This window comes from Neophocaena asiaeorientalis, unplaced genomic scaffold, assembly GCF_003031525.2.
Source record: "Neophocaena asiaeorientalis asiaeorientalis breed wild unplaced genomic scaffold, Neophocaena_asiaeorientalis_V1.1 scaffold123, whole genome shotgun sequence".
In the NCBI taxonomy this organism is placed as follows: domain Eukaryota; kingdom Metazoa; phylum Chordata; class Mammalia; order Artiodactyla; family Phocoenidae; genus Neophocaena; species Neophocaena asiaeorientalis.
In genome coordinates this window covers 6,830,985-6,858,480 of record NW_020173666.1, presented here as the reverse complement: position 1 = coordinate 6,858,480, position 27,496 = coordinate 6,830,985, and the positions used below count along the sequence as shown (strand labels likewise).

The 27,496-nt window shown below is 40.3% G+C and overlaps 1 protein-coding gene across 6 annotated transcripts in view; it reads right to left on the bottom strand.

Moving 5' to 3' along the window:
- Positions 1-138: 138 nt before the first annotated feature.
- DCPH1 (damage control phosphatase 1) overlaps positions 139-27,496 on the bottom strand; it is a 37,038-nt gene continuing 9,680 nt past the window's right edge. For 5 of the 6 annotated variants that reach the window (XM_024747863.1, XM_024747861.1, XM_024747866.1 and 2 more), the window contains one exon: positions 23,147-25,253. In XM_024747863.1, coding sequence (XP_024603631.1) covers positions 24,486-25,253 — 768 coding nt within the window. In that variant the 3' untranslated portion in view covers positions 23,147-24,485. Of the gene's footprint in view, positions 619-11,286; positions 11,336-23,146; positions 25,254-27,496 lie in introns of those variants that run through there. The other variant, XM_024747867.1, reaches the window with a different exon arrangement.

The following is a 27,496-nucleotide window of genomic DNA, read 5'->3' as shown; positions in this document are numbered from 1 at the left end:
TGCGTCTCCGCGAGCAACCGGTAAACACTGCGGCGAGGCCCGGACGCACGCTGCGCCCGCGAGACCCGGAACCCGGGCCTGGCTGCGAGCCGTCCGGGCCTCCGAGAAGCGCCCGGGGGCGCCGGACCGACCCCGTTTCTTCCGAGGGTGTCCCCCACGGTGCGCGGCGCAGCGGCCGAGCGGCCACATCCGGCCAGGATGAGGCTCACACACCCGCCGGAGCGACTGGGGACAGCGGGGCTGGAGGCTGGTCTTCACCGCGGGACTCCATCGCGAGCGCAGTTCCGGGTCTTGTCCTCAGGTCAGGGACAAGTGATAGCGAGGGGTCAGTATTGACAGGACTGGCGGCGTGCGCTGTCTCGAAGGTGAATGAGCATTTATTTAGCGCCCACTGTGTGCCAAGTCTTCTGCGTCTTCCAGCGCCGGGCCGCTTGCTGGGTGTGCAATCCGAGCAGTGGCACAGGCCCTGCGCTCAGAAGGGCCTCACGCTTGGTTTAACTCCCTGCTGTCCCACTCTTGAAATTCTTAGTGATTTTTGAACAAAGGGTCCTACATTTGCCTTTTGTACTGGGGTCCACAAATCATGTAGCGTTCTCTCATTCAACCTTCTCAACAACCCTGCAGGGAAATATAAATATTAGTAATACTAGTGTTAGAACAGCCATAGCTTCTGGTTATAAAACACTTACATGTGTTCTTTCAAGAGCTTTTCTAACTGCTTTCCAACTAAGATTTCATTACTTAAAACAAGATTATGAAGTGGATATAAGAATGATCCATTTTTAAAGTGAGGAAACAATCACAGGGAAATGAAATAAATTGTCCAAGAGTATACAGCTGGTCAGCAGCAGAATGATGATCAGACCCCAGACCATAAGACTAAAAGCACAGAGAAGGTGAGTAACGTGCCTAAGGTCCCACTATTTGTAGCAGAACCTCAAACTGGAACCCACATTCATCTCACTTCAAGGCCCTTGATGGACCTCCCTGTGTGCTGTGCTAAAATTAAATGAACTCACAGATGTGGCAGCTTTTCTTAGATTCCATCCAACCATCCTACTCTGAGGACTTCTTGGCCTTGAGGATGGCTTTTGATTTTGTTTTATATTTATTTTATTTGTTTATTTGGTTGCGCCGGGTCTGGCTCCTTAGTTGTGGCATGCGAACTCAGTTGCGGCATGTATGTGGGATCTTGTTCCTTGACCAGTGATGGAACCCAGGCCCCCTGCACTGGGAGCACGGAGTCTTAACCACTGCGCCACCAGGGAAGTCCTTATGGCATTTGATTTTACAGTAACATTGCCACGTATCCAGTCCAGAATCACCTCCATGCTTTCACTTGAAGCAACATTAAAAAAAACAAAAAAGTCCTTAATGCAAATGAAAACTTTCAGAAATCTCCTATTAATAGTATAGTTTGTAGTAAACATGCTTTCAACTTGCAGTTTTTCCTTGCAGTAGAATCACTACACACTTGTCAATTTTTCTTTTTTTTTTTAATTTTATTTATTTTTGGCTGCGCTGGGTCTTCGTTGCTGCATGCGGGCTTTCTCTAGTTGCGGTGAGCAGGGGCTACTCTTTGTTGCCGTGTGCGGGCTTCTCATTGCGGTGGCTTCTCTTGTTGTGGAGCATGGGCTCTAGCTGCGTGGGTTTCAGTAGTTGTGGCACGTGGGCTCACTAGTTGTGGCTCGCGGGCTCTAGAGCTCAGGCTCAGTAGTTGTGGCACACGGGCTTAGTTGCTCCACGGCATGTGGGATCCTCCCGGACCAGGGATTGAACCCATGTCCCCTACATTGGCAGGCGGATTCTTAACCACTGAGACACCAGGGAAGTCCCACTTGTCAAATTTTCAATGAAACGACACTGCCCGAGGAAACACAAAAGCTGATTGAAACCTCAAGTCACCTGGAAGAGAAACTGTCTGAAAATGTCCCTTCTCCATTAACTCCACGTCCAATTGTTGCAGAATTCAGTTTCATAAAGTCTAATTCTGGTCACTGTGGTCAAGCTTGTAACTCTTCTTCATGACACCAGAAGATATGAATTTACACAGTCTTTAAAAATCGGTGTTGGTGATGAATGTGTTAATTAAAGAGATGGGAGGAATCCTTTCAAAATATAACTTATATCAAATCACCACTATGCACACTTTTAATATCTTACAGTTTTGTCAGTTATACCTCTATAAAGCTGGAAAAAAAAATGCACACAATAAAAGATTTTAAATCAGTGTTAAACAGATTCTTCTCTATGAAAGCAATACAGTTTTGCAGTAAGTGGGAGAAGAAAAAGTACCTGGCCTGACCCTTCCCTGGACGCCTGCAAACTTTCTGGGATGTCAAGACATGAGCCAAGTGACCCTTCAAGGTAGCACCCGATGATGTGTCCCTTGAGAATTGAAAGGAGGACCCTGCGTCTGGATGTACGTCTGAGCTGGACCCTGGAAGGGACTACAGTTTGGGACTAGCTGGCACTATGGTGATAGAATACGCAGGCTGGCAGTGGGGGGAACTCTGGGTATGATGATAGTTTAAGCAAGGCCTAGGGGGTGGGCACAGTTAGTAAAAATGCACAAAGCGCGGCGTTCCAGCCCAGATTACTCACAAAACTGCATGTGTGGACAATATGTTATGGTTTGTAATACCTCGGTACAGACTTCTAGTTTTCTTTATAATGACAACAGAGTCAGGAAGCTGCCAGGTGCGTGACCTAGTCCACCTCATGTACCTGCTTCTTTATAGAAAAGGGAGGTTCCTTATTAGATACCAGGCTAGTGTATAGGAACCCTTCAGCTGGCCAAGTTTTTAGCCATAGTTGATTAACAATGTTGTGTTAGTTTCAGGTGTGCAGCAAAAGTGATTCGGTTATATGTGTATATTCTTTTTCAGATTCTTTTCCATTACAGTTTATTATAAGGTATAGTTCCCTGTGTTCTACAGTAGGACCTTGGTGCTTATCTATTTTATATATAGTAGTTTAGGTCAAGTTTTTAAACAGCAACAGGACGAAGGCTGCAACCAAAGGAAGATAACAGGGCAACAGGAGGTGGGATACACAGGAGGAGAGAGAGGGAAGGCAAGGAGGCCTGCAGGGGGAGCTGTCACAGGCCAGGTGAGAGGAGGGACCGGCAGGCTGGGGGCGGTCATGTGAGGAGGGGAAGGTTCGGAGGGGGAATCCACTGGAGGCTGAGTTTACCAGCCAGGCTGAAAGCATAGTGAGGCCTGAAAAGCAGTGAGGACATAAAACAGAGGAGGGCAAAGGAGAGAGAGTTCAGTTTGGGACAAATTTAGTCTGAGGTGCTGACAGGAGAAGGCAAACAAATATTTTGTAGTTTGGGAACGGGAAGCCCTGGGCACACCCAGCTTAAACCAGAATTTCCGGCTCATTCTGCTATAATGTTAAATCTTATCCTGAAATATGTTTACAAAGCTGCCACGTTGAGATACACATTCAATAAACATGATATCTGAGACAAGATAAAAAAATGCCTCATCGGTAGCTCTGGGAAGCGAGGAAGATCTACATCTCTCTGGCACTTGGGCTTTTATTCTGGAGCTTTCTTGTGGTTTCGTAAGTTTATTTCTCCGGTTTCTTCCTTTTGTTTGTTTACTTGTTTGTCTTGCAAATATACAAGTTTCCCATAGGAAAAATCTGTAATAGGAAACTTTGGGGGCTTTCAATATATTTAGAAACCTGTCTGGAAAGCACTCCTGTAACATTTTGTTTGTCTAAAGATTGTTTTCAAAGAATGTTTGATTTAAATATTTTCCTAACCTGAATGAAATGTTGCCAAACCTGCAAACTACTTTAGTCATCCAACACAAGATTCCTTGGTAAAAGACCACCAAAACCTACTTCTGTCCTTTAAGTGACTGCATTTAAAGGACTTTTTAACCATTCTCAGCCCTGTCTTAGACTTGTTTCAGTTGCTTGGCTGATTTCTATTTGATCTCTCTAATAATTAGTCCTTCTTTAGCAATGGTTATTGTTTTACCAATTCATCCTAAAACAAATCCCCGTCCCTTACTTGTCCTAGTAGGACAACACAGCTAGTTGTAAAACAATCTATCACTGTCACTTCCAAAGATCTTCATACATTTTCATATCATTTATTTTTAAAGTCCATTTTCTTTTCCCAATACATATAACTGTTTCCAACATATTTTATACCTAAAATAAATGTGATCCATTTCATAACTTTATGATAAGCCAAGCTTAGAAACCACTGAGAGCTCTCGTTATAAAAAATAACCAATTCAGGGACCTTTGGTTTCGGCATTAAAGTCAATCACAGACTGCTCTTTTTATTAAAAAAAGTAAAATCCTTATCAAAAACTTACAGTGCTTTTTAAAATACTTTAGCTGCGTAAGTAGAAGGTTCTGAAAAACATCCATGATAAATATATACTTTCGAAACTCACATGATTTTAATCTCACTTTAAATTCAACATATTTTCATTCAATTGCAACCTGTATTTCCTCAAGTCAGCAAGGAGATTGCGTTGTACATAACGCCATCCTCCGTGGCCTTACTGAAGCAATCCTTCAGTTGTAAAGTTGCAAATTTAAAATAGTTCAATATTTTAGGAATAATTTGGAAGGATTAATCATGCAGTCAGTGTTAATATTTTTTATCCCAAGGGGACAGTGAACTTTCCGGCAGACTGTCAGAAGAACTACTTCACCATGTGTCTCTTTACAGGAAAAGTGTCAACCAGTCAGGAGGATTATGGCAAGTCTGGGATGAAGCAAGAGCCCTAAGGGCCTTCTTTGACTGCTCTCTCCTCCACATTTCCTTGCAGCTATGGGTCTTTTAGATAAGTCTTTCCCCTTTGGCGTTAGTTCCCCAGGAAGAGCCAGTGGTCAGGATTCGTAAGGAAGTGGTTTACTGAGGAGTGCTCCTAGGACAAGGAGGTGAGGAAAACAGAATAGGGCAGGAGAACGAGCTACTCCAGCATGTGGGGCAAGCCTGGAAACTAACTTCCCACTTTGGTTCCAGGGGGCTGGCCCTTTGTACCTGCAACCCCCCTCCCCCTGCCCCATCCAGGTCTCCTGTCAGTCAGCCACTGGCAGGAGCACAAGTCTCCAGCGAAAGGGACAGCCTTTTACAGCCAACACTCACAGCAGCTCTTGGGGGGAGGGGGGATTCCAGCTAAGAAAGGGGGTTCCAGAAAGGATAACATCTTCAACTGCACAATTCAGTCTCTGAAATAACTCTTCAGTCTGTTTCTCCTTTCTCCATTCTTGCTATCAATTGATTGCCTTAGACTAGGTTTTAAGGAGTTTTTTAGGGCTTTTTCTGTTTGTTTTTTTTTAATCTGGGACTTTATACCAGTCTGCTTCTAATCCATTTTCAAACCAACACAAGAATTATTTTTTAAAAACCCCAATCTGATCAGATGATTCCCGTGTTCTAAAGCTTCAAGGAAACCCCACTGCTTATAGGAAAAGAGGGAGAGTCTTATTAACATCATATGCCTCTTTTTTTTATAATTTTCATAGGTATTTTATTTTTCCTCCTCAAATCAACTCCTCTGAAGTGGGTATTATTACCCTCTTATTACAGATATAAAAACTAAAGTTCAGAGAGGGAACTTGCTCACATGCACATGACATAAACGGCAGTACAGGTATTTCAAGTGAGATCTCTCTGCCTCCAAGTTCTCTACTCTTTATAACTGATGTTATCTAACAGCATTTCTCAAAAGTTGAACCCATCCACTCTGCCTACTGTGCTTCCCCTATGCAGCCTAGATACAATCCAGGCTGCCACGTATGGTTGGTCAGGTTGTGCACTGCACGAGGGCACCGCATTTTAAGGGACACTGTTCAAAGCAGAGACATTTTTGCTATTTTGAAATTTCTTTGTATTTTTATTACGCTTTTGTAAATTTTGAAGATGGGCTGTTTGTACATTTAATATGACATTTTTTTCAACTGATAGAAATAAAATGTCTTTTCTAAAAGGTTAGATATGTACCAGCTGCTTTGATCTATGAAGGAGGACTAACTTTGATAAGTGAATAATAACTAAAACAACTTGGGTTTCTAAATAAGAAGCTGGTTTTCTGACACACTGATCAGTGTATATCTTTAAGTTTTACAAATACAGTCAATCCTTGCTATTTGTGGATTCAATATTTGCGAATTTACCTACTTACCGAAATTTATTCACAACCCCAAAATCAATACTCACGGAGCTTTCTCGGTCATTCACTGACGTGCACAGACTGGTGAGAAATTTGACTCAACCGACATGCATGTTCCCAGCCGAGATCAAACAAAGCGACACTCTGCCTTCTTGTTTCAGCTCTCAGAGTGTAAACAAGCGTCCTTTTTGTGGTCCATTTAGTTCCACTTTTTTTGTTTGTTTGTTTTGCATTTTTTTGCTTTTGTGTGTTTGTGTTACGCGCAGGCTCAGCGGCCATGGCTCACGGGCCCAGCCGCTCCACGGCACGTGGGACCCTCCCGGACCGGGGCACGAACCCGCGTCCCCTGCATCGGCAGGTGGACTCTCAACCACTACGCCACCAGGGAAGCCCTGATTTTGCTATTTTAAATGGCCCCTAGGCATAGTGATGAAGTGCTGTCTGGTGTTCTTAAGCCAATAAGGCTGTGATGTGCCTCACAGAGAAAACAGTGTGTTAGATAAGCTTCATTTAGGCATGAGTTACAGAGTTACTCATGGCTGTTGGTCATGAGTTCAGCATTAATGAATCGACAATATATATTAAAGTGTCTCTAAACAGAAATACACATAGGACAAGGTCATGTATTGATCAGTTAATGAAGATGCTGTGACCAAAGGCTCACAGGAACCTAAGCCTGTATTTCCCCTGGAAGCAGTGGATCAGTATTTGCTAATTCAGTGTTTAAAGCGACTTTATAGAATATAACTACTGTGAGTAACAAGAATCTACTGTATTCCACTGGAATTAATTGCTGATTAGATTTGACACTCACAATGCAGTTTGTGTCATCTGCTGTTTGTTTTTTGTTTAGAATGGTATCTTGGAGTTAACAGTTTAAATCTACAAGTGTTTTCATTATGACAGCTGCCATTACATAATTCATATTTAATAATGCAATAATTATGGGACTTCCTGGTGGTGCAGTGGTAAAGAATCTGCCTGCCAAGGAAGGGGACACGAGTTCGAGCCCTGGTCTGGTAAGATCCCACATGCCTTGGAGCAACTAAGCCCGTGCACCACAACTACTGAGCCTGTGCTCTAGAGCCTGAGAGCCACAACTACTGAGCCCACATGCCACAACTGCTGAAGCCCACACGCCACAACTACTGAAGCCTGCGTGCCTAGAGCCCGTGCTCCACAACCAGAGAAGCCACCACAATGAGAAGCCTGCTCACCGCGAGGAAGACCCAACACAGCCAAAAAAAAAAAAAAGCAATAATTAAATGGGATAAGTCAAATGTATTTCCTGCCAATTCAGTTACATGACCATGTAATATAAAATTTTTAATTCTATATTCTTGTTAAAAAAGTATCCACCTGAAGTAAAATTAGATTTTCCAAAATACTCTATAGGTAGAAAGTTTGGGAAATTTATCACACATTACAAAATGAAAAAAATCTGTGAATCCTTGTTTTTTTTTTTCTGTCTCATAGTATTTTTTAGTCTACCTATATTTTAAACACTTTAGGGATGAAAAAATGAAGTGAAGAGTAAAAATGAGTTCAAAGATTTGCAGCATTTATCATGTATTCTAAAAAGCAAGCCAAACGTTACTTCAAAATAATAACTTTTAAGTGCCTTTGCTCTGTGTTCATTTGGTATGATTTTAAAAACAAGTGTTATCAGCAAAATAACGCAGGAATTGAAATTCATTGTGCATGGAAGCATCAAAGAGATTAGGAAATTCTTTGAATAAAAGAAGAAGCAGTGGTGTTTACAAAAATATTTTTGGTTGTTATGTAGCAATATAATCTTTAAAAGAGAGGTTTACGATGTTGAAAGAATATCATTGCTGTATCACTTCAGTAGATGTATTACTGAAAAATTAGAACTGATGCATAAAGTTGGCAGATTTTTCCCAGATGAAAGCCAGCCCTCCTTGGTAGCTGGAAGTAGCAGACTGACTACCCAGTGAAACTCTGTAGGGTCAAGCATTTCCCCTGCTTTAACAAAGTTGGCAATCAGTAGATATACCCTTAATTGAAATCAGATTATAAATGAGATCTAGTTCTTTTCATATATATGAAAAAAAAAAGCACCAGTAGAATATAAACTTGTATGAGAGGTCTTGTCCTTTTTTAAAAAATACTAAAAGTCCTTGAATTTATCTCTGGCCTTGGAGGCCTTCCAACAGTGGTTAAACGGACAGACCCTGGAGCCAATCTGCCTGGGATGAAATTCTGGCTCTGCCACTTCCTAGCCTTGTGATCTTGGGCAAATTTCTCTACCTCCTTGGACCTATTTCCTCATCTGTACCATAGAGGTAATAACAGTACTTAACCCATGGAGTTGTTGTGAGGATTACATGAGTTAATGCATGTAAAGTGCCTAATACAGACCCTGGGACAAAGTACAAAGTAAGTGTTAGCTATTCACATTATTATTTTAAAACAGAGTAGAAAATCCCCCCACAAGACACTGCAAAAAAGCACTAGAAAAGCAAAGGGTTTACTCTTATTCTAAATTACTCAGAACTTTGGACTATCACAGGATTAAAAAAAAAGTTTTTTTTAACTACTCAGTATATAAGAATAAATTCTTAAAGCATTTTCATTACTTTTGGAAAATAAGGATCTTAGAAAGAGGCTGTAGGTAGAAGCAACAGAGGCACCTCATCTCCAAGAACTTAGAAATCAATTGCCCTTGGGACTTCCCTGGTGGTGCCGTGGTTAAGAATCTGCCTGCCAAGGCAGGGGACACGGGTGCGAGCCCTGGTCCGGGAAGATCCCACGTGCCGCGGAGCAACTAAGCCCGTGCGCCACAACTACTGAGCCTGTGCTCTAGAGCCCGCGAGCCACAACTACTGAGTCCGTGTGCCACAACTAGTGAAGCCCACACGCCTAGAGCCCGTGCTCCGCAACAGGAGAAGCCACCGCAATGAGAAGCCTGTGCACCGCAACGAAGAGTAGCCCCCGCTCACCACAACTAGAGAAAGCCCATGCGCAGCGACGAAGACCCAACACAGCCAAAAAAAAAAAAGAAGAAATCAATGGGCCTCATGGTATGGAAGCAATCAAAGTGTCCATCAACAGATGAATGGATAAAGATGTTATATATATATAAACTTTACATGTGTATATATATATATATATATGCTTTATATGTATGTGTGTATGTATACACATATACATATATGTGTGTGTATATATATATTTACACAAAGGACTACTACTCAGCCATATTAAAAGTGAAATTTTGCCATTTGCAGCAACATGGATGAACTTGGAGGGCATTATGCTAAGGGAAATAAGTCAGACAAAGACAAATACTGTATGATATCACTTATATGCGGAATCCAAATAATACAACAAACTAGTGGATGTAACAAAAGAGAAACAGGCACAGATATAAAGAACAAACCAGTGGTAACCAGTGGGGAGAGGGAAAAGGGCAGGGTCAATATAGGGGTAGGGGAGTAAGAGGTACAAACTACAATGTATAAAATAAGCTACAAGGATATATTGTACAACATGGGGAATATAGCCAGTATTTTATAATAACTATAGGTGGAGTTTAACCTTTAAAAATTGTAAATCACTATATTGTACATCTATAACTTATATAATATTACTGTACATCAACTATACTTCAATTTAAAAAAAGAAATCAGTTGGCCTCATTTGATTAAACCGAAGCAGAGATATGCAAAACCCCTTATAAAGACAATGTTTCCCCAGCCAAGACAGGACTGTAACTTAATGGAATATATTAACATATAATAAAGAAAATGGTAACCACAAGAGAGGATATTGTCCAGTGGAGGCTCAGGGGAAAGATACTGAACCTCAACTGTTAATGTCATGCCCATTTGATAACTTTCTCATCTAAATTAATAAATAGGATTTCAAGTTTTTAAAGAGCAAGATCCCACCCTCAGCCTACAAGCCTGTGGACACCAAGTCCTCCCCAGGGACCTGGCCTTCCCTCAGGATGGTCATCCATACACAGGATGTGTCCGGTGTTGAAGACAACAGGACCCTCATGTCACAGTTATGTTTCGACAGGGTCACTCCAAGACAGTGATGAAAACAGGAATGCAGTTCTTCGGGTTCTTTTTGCTCCCACAAGTTGAAGTTCTTGAAGGACCAATGTCACATTCCACCGAAAAATATGATAACTTGCCAAACAAATGTTCCATTAAAAAAAACAACTTTCAAAAGCAAATGTGGTTTCTAAATTAAGCAAGACCCCAGCTTCTTCTGGATCTTTAAAATGTCTTTATTATTTTGGAAAATCTTATGGCTTTGGGTGGGGGAGTGTGGGATTTTCCTGACCCCATTTTAGACATGCTTTGGGTTTCTTTTAAAAGGATGCCAACTTTCCTTCAAAAAGCAACAAATAATTCTTGTTAATAAAAAGTTTATAGAAGTTGAGAGGGAAGACTGTTCCTCATGTGCTCTGGGTCTTCAGTATCGATTCTAACTTCCTGTTGAGGTTTGTGCAAAAGTATTCAAAAACATTTTGATGATTTTTCTGACTCGGACCAGGCTAGATTTTATTACCAATTCGATTTAGCCAAACTTATACATACATATAAAGTCATCCTCATCTACTCCTCTCAACAACATCATAAAAATAAATTTGTCTAATTTTTGGAAAGAGATTTTAATCTTCTGCTGATTCACTGATTTGACCTCAATTAAAATACCCTCTTTACAAGCTTGCATTATGAGTCACAAATTTCCTTGGTTTATAAAACCTTTAATGAAGAAGAAAGAGAAGGAAGCAAGTTACAGGAAGCTGAGTCTTTGGCTAATCATTTTCTAAAGAAATGAACGCCCCAGCCTTTTCAGGGACAGACGTCTCTTGAGGTGCTTCCAAAATACTGATCTATGAGTGTAAACTGCCTTTATTTCATTTGCTAAATCAGCCACAGTTACTTAATACCTGCTCTTGATACAGGACGGTGATCAGAGTGTACAGTGAGTCCAAAACAGTAAAAGGTATTTAAGTCTAACCTTGAGGACTTTCTGGTTAACGAGGAATGATAAGATGCAGAAAAGAGAAAAACCATAAAACACAATCGCGAAACAATTAGTCACCAAGCAATATTGCAAACATGGTAAGTCATCATGGCTGGAGTTACAAATGTACCTGATGGTAGGTGAAAGACTTCACTAGGGCGGTGAATCTTCCCAGCACTCTGAAAAATAAAATGAGGAAAAGTCAGAATTATCCTCATTCCTTAGCACACCATGCTTCAGAGGCAGCCATTCTATAACATACCTGTGAACAAAACTCTCTGAATCAGTTCTTACACATTTCAGGATTCACATATAGTCACAAACACTCAGACATAAATTCAGCCTGACTTGCCCCGAGGTGAAAACATAAATCCAGGGCCCAGGTTTATGTTTTCCAATTATTATATCGCAATCATGTATATGTGTCAGGGACAGGTTAGCTGTCCACTAAACATGGTTAGGCGTGACCTTGAATTTCTGGCCTTTGGTACGTGGACGGAAGTAAAGTACATCACTCTCAGGTTGGGCCTGTAAAAACTTCCCGTGTGATTCTGTACGCTCTGTCTTCCCCTGCGATCTGGCTAGATCCTGATTCCAGGATGGCATCTGAAGCCACATACTGAATGTGGTCGAACCTCCATCAGCCTGGGTCCCGGAATGTCTGCGTAGAGCAGACAACCCCGTCACCTCCCCTACACGCGTCCTGGCTGATTGGACTTCCCATTTGTTAAGCCACTGAGCTTTGGGTGCTTATCTGCTATAACAGCCGACATAACCTTACCTATATAATGTATCGTATCTGAAAAAAAAGACTCTCCATTCACTAAGACTTTGGGGTGTGTGATTTCTTACACAGTAACCCCGCTCCTTTTCTTTTTCCTGTGTCACACCTCGCTCCAGTGAAATTTTTCAGGGAAGTAAATATATCAAACAGATCATCTTGGCACCACTCTGGTTGAACTGGGAGTTGAAGATGCAGCTCCAGCCCCAAACTGCCCCTGCTGCTCCTGGAAACACCTTAACAAAACCCCAGAGGCTCTTAGGAGCACAGTTCGAAAGCCACGATTTACACTGATTCAATCGCAAATATTAGGTACAGTCTCACCAAGCATCCTTAGTTTCCAGAACTTACAATGGCCTTATCATCTACCATGCATTACCTGCATTTTTGGAAACTATTTAAATTTTCAACCTATGAATACTCTTAAGACGATAAACTCCATTTTCCTCTAAAATATTTCTTTGCATTTATCTTTCTTCCATTTTTCTCTATCATCAGCCTAGTTCAGGCCCATATTACATGACTCCTTTGCCTCAGTTTCTCCCCACTCTCCCAATCCATCCAGCACACTTCCTTTTAAGAGTCTATTCTCTGTCCATGGATAAAGATGTGGTAGGTATATACAATGGAATACTACTCAGCCATTAAAAAGAATGAAATAATGCCATTTGCAGCAACATGGATGGACCTAGAGATTATCATACTAAGTGAAATAGGTCAGACAAAGACAAATACCATGCAACATCATTTATATATGGATTCTAAAATACGACACAAATCAACATATCTACAAAACAAAAACAGGCTCACAGATATGGAGAACAGACTTGTGGTTGCCAAGTGGGGCACAGGTGGAGGGTTGGATTGGGAGTTTGGGATTAGCAGAGACAAACTATTATATATAGGATGGATAAACAATAAGGCCCTACTGGATATCACAGGGAATTATATTCAATATCCTGTGATAAACCATAATGGAAAAGAATATGAAAAAGAATATATAACTGAGTCACTTTGCTGTCCAGCAGAAATTAACACAACATTGTAAATCAACTACTCTTCAGCAAAATAAAAAAAAAAAAAAAAAAAAAAAAAAAAAGTCTATTCTCTGTTCAGCAGCACAAGTGGCCCTTACGGAATATGCATCTGAGCAGGTCACTCTTGCTGGAAACCCTCCGATGGCTACCCATCACACTTTGAATAAAAATCCAAAGGCCTTTCAATGGCCCCTAAGACCCCATATGACTTGGCCTCAGCTCCATGCTCCCGGCTACTATAGCTGCACCTCGCTGTTCCTCCTCAAACGTGGCAATGACGCTCCCATCCCAGGGCCCCTTACACTCACGTTTCCCTAAACCTGCACCTCTCACTTTCCTGATGACTGGCTGGCGGCTTCCTGATGTATTTCATCCAGGACCAAGATCAGATCTGGCCTGTTCAAAGGCTGTCCCCGACCCCCTTGTGTGAAACAGCTTCTCCTTTATGCCCCTACCCAGAGTATATCATTTACTGACATTAAATCACGCATGGGCTTGTTTCCCCTCACTTAGACTGTAAGCTCTTTGAGGATAGGATTTTGATTTTGTTCATTACTCCATCCCAACACCTAAAACAGTACATAGCACATATCTGTTGCTCAGTAAATAATTCTATAAGGGAATAAATGAACGAATTCCCTCAGAGAGTTTGTAGCACCTAATGATTACTCTTTCCAGCTCAAAACCATTCAGGCCCCAGCATTACTAAGGCACAGTTCCCTTCTGCAGCCTTATTTCCTGTCTCAGAGTCTCCTGGATGTTGACGCTCACGGCAACATGTGTGAATCTGAAAGGCATTATGCTGGATGAAAGAAGCCAAACTAGAAAGGTTTGTATTGTATGATTCCATTTATATGACATTCTCAAAAGGACAAAACTGTAGGACAGAAGAAGATCTGTGGTTCCAGGAATTATGGGTGAACAAGATCTGTGGTTCCAGGAATTATGGGTGGAGGTAGGGGTGACTATAAAAGAATAGCACAAGGGAGCTTGGGGGGGTGGCGGTGATGGATGGAATTGTTCTGCACCTATTATGGTGGTGGTCACGAATCTATGCATGTGCTGAAATTCATAGAATTGTACTCCAAAGGAAAGAAAGTCAAGTTTAGTATAATTTTTAAAATAAAATAAATAAATATGCAAAAACAATTTTGGTCCTGTGGACACTAAGATCCAGACAAATTGAATTTTTGCTCTTCCTACTTCTTGCTCTGACTTTCCTGCCCTCTCCCCTCCGCTCCCGTAACCTCTCTTGTAACCTCTCCTTTTCTATCCCCTCCTTCCTAAGTCTCTCTCTACCAGACTCTCTATATTGAAAGCTTCCTGCCACAAAACTGCCAGACTGATCTTTCTAAAACATGACCTCCTCAGAAACTTTCAACGGCTCCCTTTCACTTATGGCAATGGTTTCCAAGCCTTTCTCCTTTTCTCCAGTGAATCTTTGTCCAACTGGAATCTTTTTCAGGAGCCGAGTGTGCAGAACAGACCAATTTGGAGATTTCCTTGGTTCACCTAGTTGACAAAGGGTGGGGTGCTAGAGTCCCACTGAAGTGCCTCCCCATGGCTCCTTCTTACACACCACCCCAAATCCCCAACATTCCTCCATGGAACCCCAAGAGCTACTAGAAGCACAGGATGAGAACCAGTGGCCAATAGAACAAAGTCTAACTTTCTAGAGAGATATTTCTGATCTCTGAGAGATCTTGCTATTTGTCCTAAAGAATGTATGGGACCATTAAAGGGCAGGAGACTTGGAAGATTTGGGGTTCAAGCCCCAATCTAGCCACTTACTAGCTGTGTGAAACTCTTTTGCCCTTAGGTCAAGTTAAGAATAACCTATCTCACAGTGTTCTCGTGATGATATGACATAGTACGAGAACTCTTTTGTAAAGTATAAAGTGCTTTGTAAAATGTATGATAGAGTATTATTATGAGAGGCAGTGTAGGTGTGGGCAAAAACTATGGGTTTGGGCTCTTGGTTCAAATGTAGGTCCTGTCACTTGCTACCACTGGCGAGTTTCTTATCCTCTCAGAGTCTTTTATCTTGTGTGTAAAATGAAGCAAATATAGCATCACTTCTGGACATGAAAATCTCCAGAAGAAGAAGAGGGATATCTCCTTCCATAAGCCCCTTTTTAAGCGCAATCACTGGCAAAGGGAGTGGTACCAACATAGGGAAGGATGTTCAAACAGCTGGTGCCCATGCCAGGAAAAAAGAAGGGAAAATGACTTTTGTATTGTCACTCAACAGTCTCAGCTTCAATTTCTACCTTTGGAGTCCTGTTGCTAAGCCAGACTTCTCAATGTAATAAAATATTCCTCCATTCTATAAAGAATGTCTGTCTATAGTGTCAACAGTCTACAATGTGCAATATTTTCATCAATTCTTTTAATTGAAGATAAATTGTATTATTTGGTTCTTCTCACTGACATATTTAATTATATCCTCATGATTTGTCTTATAGAAACTAGCCAGTCTTTCAATGGGTTAAACAGAGATTAATAGAAACAAAAGTTTTCTATGGAGAGAAAAATGACATTAATAAGTAGGAAGAAGGAAGTAGAATTTTCCACAAAGGTAAAATGCCAACGTTTGTGCAAGAGTAAATAGGATTATGCTGTCTTGGTGCATGGCAGAAAACACAATTGGATCATAAAATCATAGAGCTAAAAGCAAATTTATGGCTTATATACAAAACATTAAGTAACAATAATAGAATGCCTAGCTAAAAATCACATAATTAATTAGTAACATAACTGGGACTGGAGTTCAGATTCCTTGAACAAGAACTCTGAACAAGAACCTCCCTCAATAAAGGAAGGTAGCTGATGGGTCTCCTGTAAGATCATTATTAGGGTTTCAGCAGTTCAAATAACATTCCATTTGGGAACTAATGAGAAACGAAACAGAAATATAGAATTAAGGTATAAGCTTACAGATTAATATAAAATTGTGCTTCATTTAATTTTAAACAACTTATCAGCAATGCTATCAAAGACCAGGCAAGAATTGGAAGAGTTTATTTGAACAGATTTTGGATTTCACCAAGATAGCAAAACAACTTTTATATCATCCCTTCGGTTGAAAAAATAAGCCAGTTCATTCTTGTTAAATCACTTCCATCTGGTCGCAAGAATAATTTCCCTTCAAAATAACTACCCACTGGTTTTCAGCTGGTTGGTGGCCTGAAACATGAGAGGCTTTCTTTTCATTACTGGATTTGCTGATGTTCAGCTCTCTACACCAAACTTCTTAGAGATTTCCTTTCTCAGTGTGGTGTTCAGCCTACTATAAAATTCCATGAATTCATAAGTGCCCAAACGATACAAAATGTATGATACAGAAAAACAATCCCCATTCCCACCTACTCCCATTCTACATGACTATTTTAAAACATATAATTGACCTTTAGCTTTATTTCTTCTGCTGCTGAGATTTCCACGTTAATAACTCATAATGTGTTTGATCATCCACATAATCTTATGGCTCAAATTTCCATTGACAGTAAGTATATTTACTCATATTTAAAAGGAACTTAAGTAAATGGTTACAAATTATGGGAAAGGCATAGTAACTTCAAATAAAAGCCATAACTTGACTTTTGGAGTCCAACAGATCAGAGTTTAAATTTTTTTTTTTGCGGTACGCAGGCCTCTCACTGTTGTGGCCCCTCCCGTTGTGGAGCACAGGCTCCGGACGCGCAGGCTCAGCGGCCATGGCTCACGGGCCGAGCCGCTCCGCGGCCCGTGGGATCTTCCCGGACCGGGGCACGAACCCGTGTCCCCTGCATCGTCAGGCGGACTCTCAACCACTGCACCACCAGGGAAGCCCTCAAAGTTTAAATTTTGTCTCTGCCATTGACTAGTTCAGTGGCCTTGTGCCCAGTTACTTGAAATTACTTGAAATCACTGAGACTTGGTGCTCCTGTAGGAATAATGGAATAAAAATATTTGCCTCCGGGAACTTTATGAAGATACCATGCCACATTATGAGTAAAGCACTTAATACTGTGCCTGGAATATAGTGCTCCATAATGGTATCTATTCTGTTATAATGTATCTATAATGTGCTTGCTATTCACTGATTGCCATAATTATTATAAAAATTAAGAATATATGTAAAAGAAATTTTTTGAATTTTGCTTCTTGCTTTATACTTTAAACAGCTTTTTCTGATTTCTGATTTTTAAGACCTTTAAAATATTTTAAGAGTTCTAAATAGGAAAACATTCCTAATGATTTTTCATCTCTTTTTATTTTAAAACACAAACACACACGCACAAAAAAGCCTTGTAGTTGTAAGATTAAGGATGACTCATTCTATGTGCACATGTGAAATCTTTTCCTTCTTTTAAGGACCCCTGGAAGAAATCAAGCTAGACAATAAAGGAATTATATTAACTGAAGTTTGAGATGGGAAGAAAAAATACAGTATGATGTATCTCTTCTTCACCTCAAAAACAAAACCATAAAAATAAACCAGGGCTTCCCTGGTGGCGCAGTGGTTGAGAGTCCGCCTGCTGATGCAGGGGACGTGGGTTCGTGCCCCGGTCCGGAAAGATCTCACATGCCGCAGAGCGGCTGGGCCCCTGAGCCATGGCCGCTGAGCCTGCGTGTCCGGAGCCTGTGCTCAGCAACGGGAGAGGCCGCAGCAGTGAGAGGCCCGCGTACTGCAAAAATAAATAAATAAATAAATAAATAAACCAAATCATGGCTTTCACCAACTGTGAAAAAGAATGAAAGAAAAGGAGAAAAATAAGAGCAGGTATTAACTGTTTTTGTGCCATGAGCTTCTCCAGGTAAAGCATCTAAATTTTTGATGTAATGATGAAACAATAATTCAAGATAGTTGAAGTAACCATAATATAATATGAAAAGGCTTGTGATTTTTGCAGTTGATGAAAGTACAGGTACTGCTAATATTGCTGAGGTTTATGGCTCATATTCAATATTAAAGGAAATACATTTCAATTAGAGATTAATGAAAATAAAGACGAAATTTTTTCTCACCCAAGCTTACAGACCACCTCTATTTGCTGAACCACCTGGACCCCAGTTGCAGAATTTCTGCATTGGAGGTATACCAAGCCCAATTTGTATCTCCCTAAATGTAAGATAGAATTGGAATATTAGTTCTTTTAAATTTTCTGAATCACGGTAAAAATTAACTTGCTGTGTTACAATTAGCAAAATAAGGAAACAAGTACAGTTTTGCTTCTTTCCTTCAAGCAAAGTTTAAGTGAAGTGACAAGCAATTTTTTTTATTTTCTTACAAAGTTTTTTCTTGGATGACTTTTCTACATTGTTAACAAAATTGTTTCTTTTTTCCTGAATTTTATTTTCAAATTCACCTATTTTGATATACTTCTATGATAAACCACTGTAACACTGGGTCACAAACATTATATGTATACAGAAAATTTCAGCCAAGAAAGGAATGAGGACACAGTTTTGTTGTCATTGACCTTACTGTGTTGTACCAAATCCTTGCTCCAGCATAATGATTTTAAAGTTGAAACCACAAGAATGTGTGCAGTCAACAATTAATATTATACTCTGCCAGGTTTTCTTGCTGAAATCGGCAATTCTAAATAGTACAGAAGAAAAATCCAGCCACTTTACCGTGCTAAGGGATCTCCCCCTTGTGCCTAAACTTTGTATTGAACTCAAGCAGGATTGAAAGTCATCAGCATGACATATGAATTTTTTTTTTCTTTTTGGCTGCGCAACAAGTGGGATCTTAGTTCCCCGACCAGGGATCGAATCCGTGCCCCCTGCAGTGGCAGTGCAGCGTCTTAACCACTGGACTGCCAGAGAAGTCCCTGAATTTTTTTTTAAAGTAAGGCAAAAAGTGACCTTCCTTCTCATATAAAGCAATTACTCAATGTTTAGAGTTTGGGGCTAAAAGCCTAATACAAGCACTATTCTAGGACTAGAATAATTGGGTGGCTTCAAATAATTCTCCGTTACTGAAGACTTGCAAAGCTTAATGGGTACTAGTTGTCTGAAGATGTTCATATCAACTTCTTTTATAATCGCAAAGATTCTGAACAATCTACATAGCAAAACAAAATATGATCTAGCTATATGATGAAATGTTTGCAGCCATGAAAAGTCACATTTTTGAAGAATTAACAAACGGGAAACTGAGCACAATGTAATACTGAAGGGATAAAGCAGTATTCAAAGATGTATACATTTATGGAAAACACCCAATTATATAACATGTATTTCTTTATTCATTTAACAAGCACCAACTGGTCTAATTGATCAGACTTTCAAGTAGACCCATTTCAGACTTCAATTTAAGTAGCATCACATCAGGGGGTTAAGAAAATTATTTCAAGTGCTAGAATTTGTCACCTACCAATCAGTCATTCATTGAACACCTACTCTGCGCTCTACATTGTGTGGGGAGCAAACACACAGAAGTCAGTGGCTGCCCCCAAGAAATGTACAACTGATGGGATCCAACACTTTAGAAGTGTCTTCCCTAAGAACTGGTTTTCCTTTCTCCAAAATTCTGGAAGGTCTGAGAGCGAGGTGGATGTTAAATAAACTGAAAAGGGGAAATGTGACCCACCAAAGAAAAGCAGGAAGGTAGGAGAACCAGGTGAACAGTGGCCTCTGATTGGATGGCTCAGAGTATACTAACTCCACTCCCAACAGTATCTGTAGTTTACAAATGAAGGGAAAAAAATCAGGGTTCATGGAATACTCAGGTGGCCGCTAGGGGATGCCAGAATGCTGGTATCTTTCAGCGTGACGACCGTTTCCCTAGGGGAATCTGGGTTTGCGATTGAATGTAGTTCAAGTTGACCAGAAATAACTTCTCCTTTTCCAGTAAAATTGTGAGAATGTGACTTAGGTCACGGAGTTAACAGGAGACCAGGCATTAGCAATCAAGTATTTATGAGTCCCAGATCATTATTAAGTCCCAGGTCATCCAAGGGGGAAAAAAAATCTTCCATCCCTCCAGCCGGAACTAATGATAGCAAACCACACAAAAATTACAAAAGTAAAATGACAACAACAAAACCAATTAACCAAACTAAAACTTCAGAAGCTGGAAAACCACTTCAGAATTTTTTTTTTAATTTAAATAGTACAAACCTGGTTTTTGTTTTTTGTCTTAAAAGTGTAAAAAATATGCCTAGGCAAGGAGAAAGAAATACATCCAAATCTTAACAGGAGTATTGGAGGTGGTGGGATAACATCCTTATTATTTTTCTCATATTTTCCCTCTGCTTTATTCATTTTCTGTAATGTCAGGATATCATTTATCGCATACCATAAATGTCAGACACTGCATTAACACTTTATCATGGTAGTAAGACACGCACGTGTAGAAGTGTTCAGAGTCTCCTCGACTCCCCACACCCAGTCCAGGGAAATAGGAGAGTAGAGGGGAGAAAGTTTTGTGGAGTTAGAGGCTCCAGAACAAGGCTGAGTGAGAGCTTGGGCGGAGGGAGCTGTTAGGAAAATGGGTGGGAGAGGAAATTTTAATAATTCTAACTCTGAACTGTGTTTTCAATTCACCCTAGGGCTTTCTTAAAATCTAAGAAAATGGTTTGAATTACGTTGGTATTGCCTTTTGCAGTGGGAATTTCTTTTATAGAAACGTGACCTTGAGGTTGAACAACATGGGTTCTGGCTATTAAAAAGTTCAAAAGCATTACTGCATTTTATCAAACACCAAAATGCCACCTTGAATTACAGAAAAAAGCTGGGTCATCTCAAGAAATCTTGTTCATTTGATGTTTAATCAAAAAGTAACATAGAGCTTCCCTGGTGGCGCAGTGGTTGAGAGTCCGCCTGCCGATGCAGGGGAAACGGGTTCGTGGCCCGGTCCGGGAAGATCCCACATGCCGCGGAGCGGCTGGGCCCGTGAGCCATGGCTGCTGAGCCTGCGCGTCCGGAGCCTGTGCTCCGCAACGGGAGAGGCCACAACAGTGAGAGGCCCGCGTACCGCAAACAAACAAAAAACACAAAAAGTAACATAAATCAATGGAGTATAAACCGCCATCCTCCACCTAATTATTTACCTGCCCTTCATCCACATTTTCATCATAATATACCTAAGATACTGGATCTATGTCTTGCTAAAAAAGGGTTGCATGAAATTTATAGGCTGCTTTACCCAGGAGTTACTTCATACTTAAGCCAAGTATGGTATTGTTAGCAGTTGAAACAATTGAAGATGCTATTTTAGGAGTTTCCCAAGATCCCTCAGCTCTTCAGTGGAAACTTCACCCCCAGCTGACTCCAGAGCCCCAGCTTCCCTCATCATGCTCCTCTGTACCTACACCAAACAGAATATATAGGCCAAATCTGCTAGGGTAGAAACAGATGGGGAAGCAGGAGAAGGCGACAGGCAGACCATTGGGTGTCTCCAGCCCTCATTTCAGAGGCCCTTAGGTGATGTTAAGAAGCAGTTCAAAATCCAGTGTTTTCCAACAAAAGAGAAACAAAAAACATAAAGACTTCGTGAAAACGTAAAACTTTTGTGCTGCAAACAAAAAGACACCCCATAGAATGGGAGAAAATATTTGCAAATTATATATCTGATGGGACTTGTATGCAAAAGATATAAGAACTCTTACAATAATAAGTAAACATAAACTCTTGAGACTTCCCTGGCTGTCCAGTGGTTAAGACTCTGCGCTTCCACCACAGGGGGCAAGGGCTTGATCCCTGGTCGGGGAACTAAGATCCTGCATGACGAATGGCAACATGGCCAAAAACAACATAATTTTAAAAATTAAAACTCTTACGACAAAAGATAATCTAATTTTTAAATTTTTAAATGGAGAAAAGAATTGAAGACACTTCTCCAAAAATATACGAATGACCGATAAACACATAAAAACATGTTCAACATCAGGGAAATACAAATTGAAACCACAGTGAGATACTGCTTCTCACCCAGTAGCATGGCTATAATGAAAAACACAGACAATAACAAGTGCTGACAAGGATGTAGAATTGGAGCCCTCATGCGGAATGTAAAACACTGCAAACACTTTGGGAGTCTGGCAGTCGCTCAAAATGTTAAATGTAACTGCCACAGGATCTAGCACTTTTACACCTAGGTACATGCCCAAGAGAACTGAAAACACACATACATACAATCACGTGTACATGAATGTCCATAGCAGCATTATTCATAATAGTCAAAAAGTGGAAACATACCAAGTGTCCATTCACTCATGAATGTATAAATATGGTAGACCCATATATGGTATATCCATACAATGGAATGTTATTCAGGAAAAAAAAAATGAAGTACTGATACACTTTACAACTGATGAATCCTAAAAAGAAGCCAGTCACAAATGACTACATATTTTATATTCTATTTATATATGAAATGTCCAGAACAGGTAAATCCATAGACAGAAAACAGATTACTAGTTGCCAAGTGCTGAGGAGAGGGGGCTGGGGAGTGACTGCCAATGGGTGCAGGGTTTCTTTTAGAGAGGGTAAAACTTTGCAAAATTAGACTGTGGTCATGGGGGCACAACTCTGTGAACATACTGTACTAAAATACTGTACACTTTAAATGGATGAATTGTGTGTGAATTTTATCTCAGGAATGCTGGTTAAGGGCTTCTGTCGTGGCGCAGTGGTTGAGAATCCACCTGACAATGCAGGGGACACGGGTTCGAGCCCTGGTCTGGGAAGATCCTACATGCCATGGAGCAACTAACCCCGTGTGCCACAACTACTGAGCCTGCACTCTAGAGTCCCCAAGCCACAACTACTGAGCCCGCGAGCCACAACTACTGAGCCTGCATGCCTAGAGCCCATGTTCCACAACAAGAGAAGCCACCACAATGAGAAGCCCGTGCACCACAAGGAAGAGTAGCCTCCGCTCGCCGCAACCAGAGAAAGCCCACGTGCAGCAACGAAGACCCAAAAGCAGCCAAAAGTAAGTAAATAGATAAAAAATAAAAATTATTTTTAAAAAATCAACTGGTGAAACTCCAAGAGGCCCCTCCCTCCTGCTAAATAAGCATTTTTAAAAGTGCCGCCTTGACTTCCTCTTCCATGGTGCCATCTTCTTGCTTGCTCTAGTTTGCTTCCTTGCTCTCTTTCTTGTAGGAGAGGGTGAACTACTTCCTCATAAATCTCATGTTCTTAATAAAACATGAACATAGAAAAAAATCCCATGCTTTGGAAAAAAGTAATGTATTATACCATAGCTCCCGCTGTGGCTATGAAGTCAATACAAATATACAATTGTCTTCTAGTTTATGGCAAGTGTCTACAAGTAATTCTCATGTGCTCAGTATTTTAGTAACAATGTTTAAAACAGGAACACATGTAGATAAGGAAATGAGTAAATCCAAAATGTGCAGCTTTATATAAACATTTTACCAAAACAATTTTAAGCACTTAGCAAGGGCACAGACTATCACTTCATTTAAGTGACATAATTTAACAACTGCTTGGACATCTATAATATACATTATGAGTTTCTTCATCATAAAGACCTCATTTTTAATCTTCCCTTCTTGACCTTCCCCCACTGGAAGATAAAACCAGTGAGATTTTCAGTACAATTTACAATTCATTTTATTATTCTGGTGCAAGAAAACATTCCCAGGTTTATTTCCAATTTCAGTTTCAAAACAAACTGACCTGAAACTTAGTCTTTAATAGCTGTGATCACCAATAAATGTGTAAGATTATAAAAGGTGAATTAACTCGTTGGTAGTACAAAGTCAATGCAGAAGAATCTTTCCTACCTAAAGCATTTTTTTTAAACTGTGAGCAATCCCATTCATTTAAAACATCTATGTGTTAAAATAATATACTTCAGTTGATTATGGACATCACAAATAGAATTACTGTAAAAGATATTACATTTCTTCAAGTACTATTTGTTTCATTCTGTTCAGTTTTGTGTTTCCTACCATCCATTCTACAGGTCAATCAAAATACAAATGCGTGCAAATAATACAGGTTATTGAAATGAAATAAAATTCAAGGAGAACAAAATTAAGAATTAACTTATGAGGTAAGTTTTACTTTCGTGTGTTCAGATATCACAGTTGTTAAGAAATGCCTCTCTTTACAAAGCATATTTAACATGTAAATATATTATATCTTCACTGAGCCCTTATCTCTAGAGCCCAGAATCAAATTGAGTAAAACTCCATGCCTCCTAGAATATTAAATACCATGCAGCATAGTATTTTTTAAAATGTTAACTTTTAAAGCAGAATTCACTTATATTTCTGCCCAATTGAAAATAACTTCATTAAAACCATTTGAAATGACGCATTTAACTAGAAATAAGTTACTAAAATTCCAACATAAATGTAACTATCTGTAACCAGTGTAATCCACCTATCCCCAAAACAATGTAGCAGGGCAAAACGTTCAAAGGAGAAAGCATCAGTGTGTGTGTCAAAGAGCACTGAGAAGCCAAACTTCCCAGAGCTTTTCTGGGGATGAAGAGTGACTGTCAGATCTTCCTACCCAACTGAGAGTTCCTACAGCAAGTCAAAGTGGACCATCAAACTGAAATATTCCGTATTTCCCAATGGTCAGCCAGTTGGGCACAGAAGCTGTGAGCTGTTCACCTTGCCCAGGCTGCAGACCAACCTGAACTTCAGCTTTTAATGTTCTTATACTGCAGATAGGTGCAGGGTGGAAGCCATTCAAAGCCTCATGAAATGGAATGGTAAATTCCCATCTTCTGTCCCCCGTCAACTTCCTGTAATTCAAATCACCCTTAAATAAAATCAAATGTGCCTTTTGTAGTGTAGCATATAAGTCAGGGGCGACGTGAGGCATTGCACTGAATTCATGAGGTAGAGTCCAAAACATGTGATCGAGGTAAACCCATCTGCCCATTCTAATATGGTTTTCCCAGTCAACCCCACACTTGGACACCCACTTATGATTAGAATGTTTTAGTTGTTCGATTACCCAGTTAAAATCATGTAGAGTAGTATCAGAAACAAACCATGGAATCGTTTTCCCATAAAAATGGATCTCAGTAGCCAGTTTAGAGGACAACAGTAAGTCAGCTAATACTAAATCTGTAACAAGTTCAAACCCAGAATTATCCAGAACAATATCCACTCGAGTAATAGATGCTTTTCCTCTTTTTTTTTTGCAATTGCTAAGCAATGACCAAAGATGTTCCATGTCATTCACTAAAATGAAAGGTTTTAGGTCTTCCAAAGAATTTATTAAATTGATCTTCTGAGAAATAGTTTTCCCACCTGATAGAGACAGATCACACTTATTTCCCCACAGTGAAATCTGAAAAAGAAAAAGCACAAATCATTTACCCTTCTTTTGAATAACCAACAAAAACTCTATTACGTAGGATGTAATGGGAGGTGGGGTTGCTAAAAGTATTCATAAAATTCTTAATATAAAATGTCCACCCAATCTACATTTTCTCTAAGTATACTGTATAAAAAAGGTAAAACAATGAAACTTTAGCCAGTATGCAATGAACTTAAGAAAAAAACACAGTTTGAATGATTTTAGCACTCACATTGTTTAAGCAGAGTGAAAGTTTCTGCATCTTGCAGATATTACTAGAACATGATCAGATGCTGTAAAAATGAGGCTACAAAGTTTATTTTATTTTATAAAAATCCAGAGTCAAGAGAAAATAAAAATTCCCCCAATCCTTAGGACCTGGCAACTTTTCTGGGATTTAGTTCTCTCACTTGTAAAATAAAGAAATTGAACACGGTGATAACCAAAGATTCTTCCAACTCGAATAATCTATTATTCCACTTTGAAATACTGAAGTTTATTTTGTAGGAAATGGTATGTAGCCCCATTTTTTTAAGCTCTAACTAAAATTACACGTTTAGAACTATAGGCTCTAGAATCAGACAGACCTGGGTTCAAATCCTAGCATCTCCAATAAACAACCACTGGTAAATTAAGCTCTAAGGCTCAAATTCCACAACTGAAAAATGAGATAATAGCACTTAGCTCGTAGAGTCATTCTGAGTATTTGACATAATGCATGTAAGTAATGTACCCAAAAGCTGGCATACAGAAGTATTCAATAAATGTTAGCCCAAACAGGCTCTAGTATTCTGTGATTCAAAATAAGAGGAAAGTGCATGTTCCAACCAAGAATATTATTTTAAAAAGAAAGATAACTCAAGCGCCCAAATTTGATGAAGAAACATACAACGGCACACATGACGGCATCTCCAGCGGAGGTCAGGGTCTCTGCTGGCCTACGGCACATTTCCTTCAGATCATCTTCCAGTGTGTAATTCTGTATTTATTTGTGCCATTATTTGTTTATATTCCTTCAGGATTACAAGTTCAGTGGCAACAAGGACTAGTCTGTTTTCCTCACCACCACATGCCCGGCATCTAGAACAGTGTTTGATTAAGTTGACACTGAAATATTTGTGTGAACAGCGGTGGAGTGCTGTGGCTTTTAAAAGCATCAATAATTCCCTAGAAACTAAGACACCTTCAGGCTTCCTGTAGGGAGGTAACCTGCTGGTCATTGTGAGCACTAATGGGGACAACTTTGGCTTCCTTTACGTGGGAGAAGAGGGGCAGTTTGGGGTAGCTGGCTGAACTAGATGACAGAAGATAGATCAGTACGCTTTCTTCTTCACAGTTTATTATACTTACGGGACAAAGAACATATTCAAAGAAGATGATTTCCCAAAAGAATGGGCTGGCTAGGGGCAGCGAGTGACAGGCTGATTTTTTTTTTCTTTTCTTTTCTAATTCTAAGCTAAGTATAATAGTGAGAGGGGGAAATAATACTCCGGTTTATTAGTTAACAGAACCATGACCACTTTTCTTCCAAACTCAAAATATGCCTATCCTGCTTCATTATTCAGCTTACTCTGCTCGCCCTCCAAGTTTCATCAGGACTTTATCACAACTATCAGCACATTCGGTAGCCTCTACTTTCAAGGTACATCCAGAATCTGGTGACATTTACCATCTCTGATGCTACCAACTTGGTCCAGTCTGCCCTCACCTGAGTCACTGTAGTAACAAATCTCCCCATTCCCACCCTTGTGCCTTCGGCCTGTCCTCGGAAGTAATCCTTGAAATAAGTCATTTAATGTTACTCCTCTGGGCTTCCCTGGTGGTGCAGTGGTTGTGAATCCATCCACCTGCCAATGCAGGGGACACGGGTTCGAGCCCTGGTCTGGGAAGATCCCACATGCTGTGCTGCAATTAAGCCCGTGCGCCACAACTACCGAGCCTGCGCTCTAGAGGCCCCGTGCTGCAACTACTGAAGCCCGCGCACTAGAGCCCGTTCTCGGCAACAAGAGAAGCCACCGCGGTGAGAAGCCCGCGCACCGTAACGAAGAGTAGCCCCCGCTCGCTGCAACTGGAGAAAGCCCAATCGCAGCAAGGAAGACCCAACGCAGCCAAAAGTAAATAAAATAAATAAATTTATTTTTAAAAAAAGTTACTCTTCTGAGCAAAACCCTCTAACAGCTTCCCGCTTCATTGTGAGTAAAAACCAAAGATCTCGCCTTTGCTCTGGAGGCAGC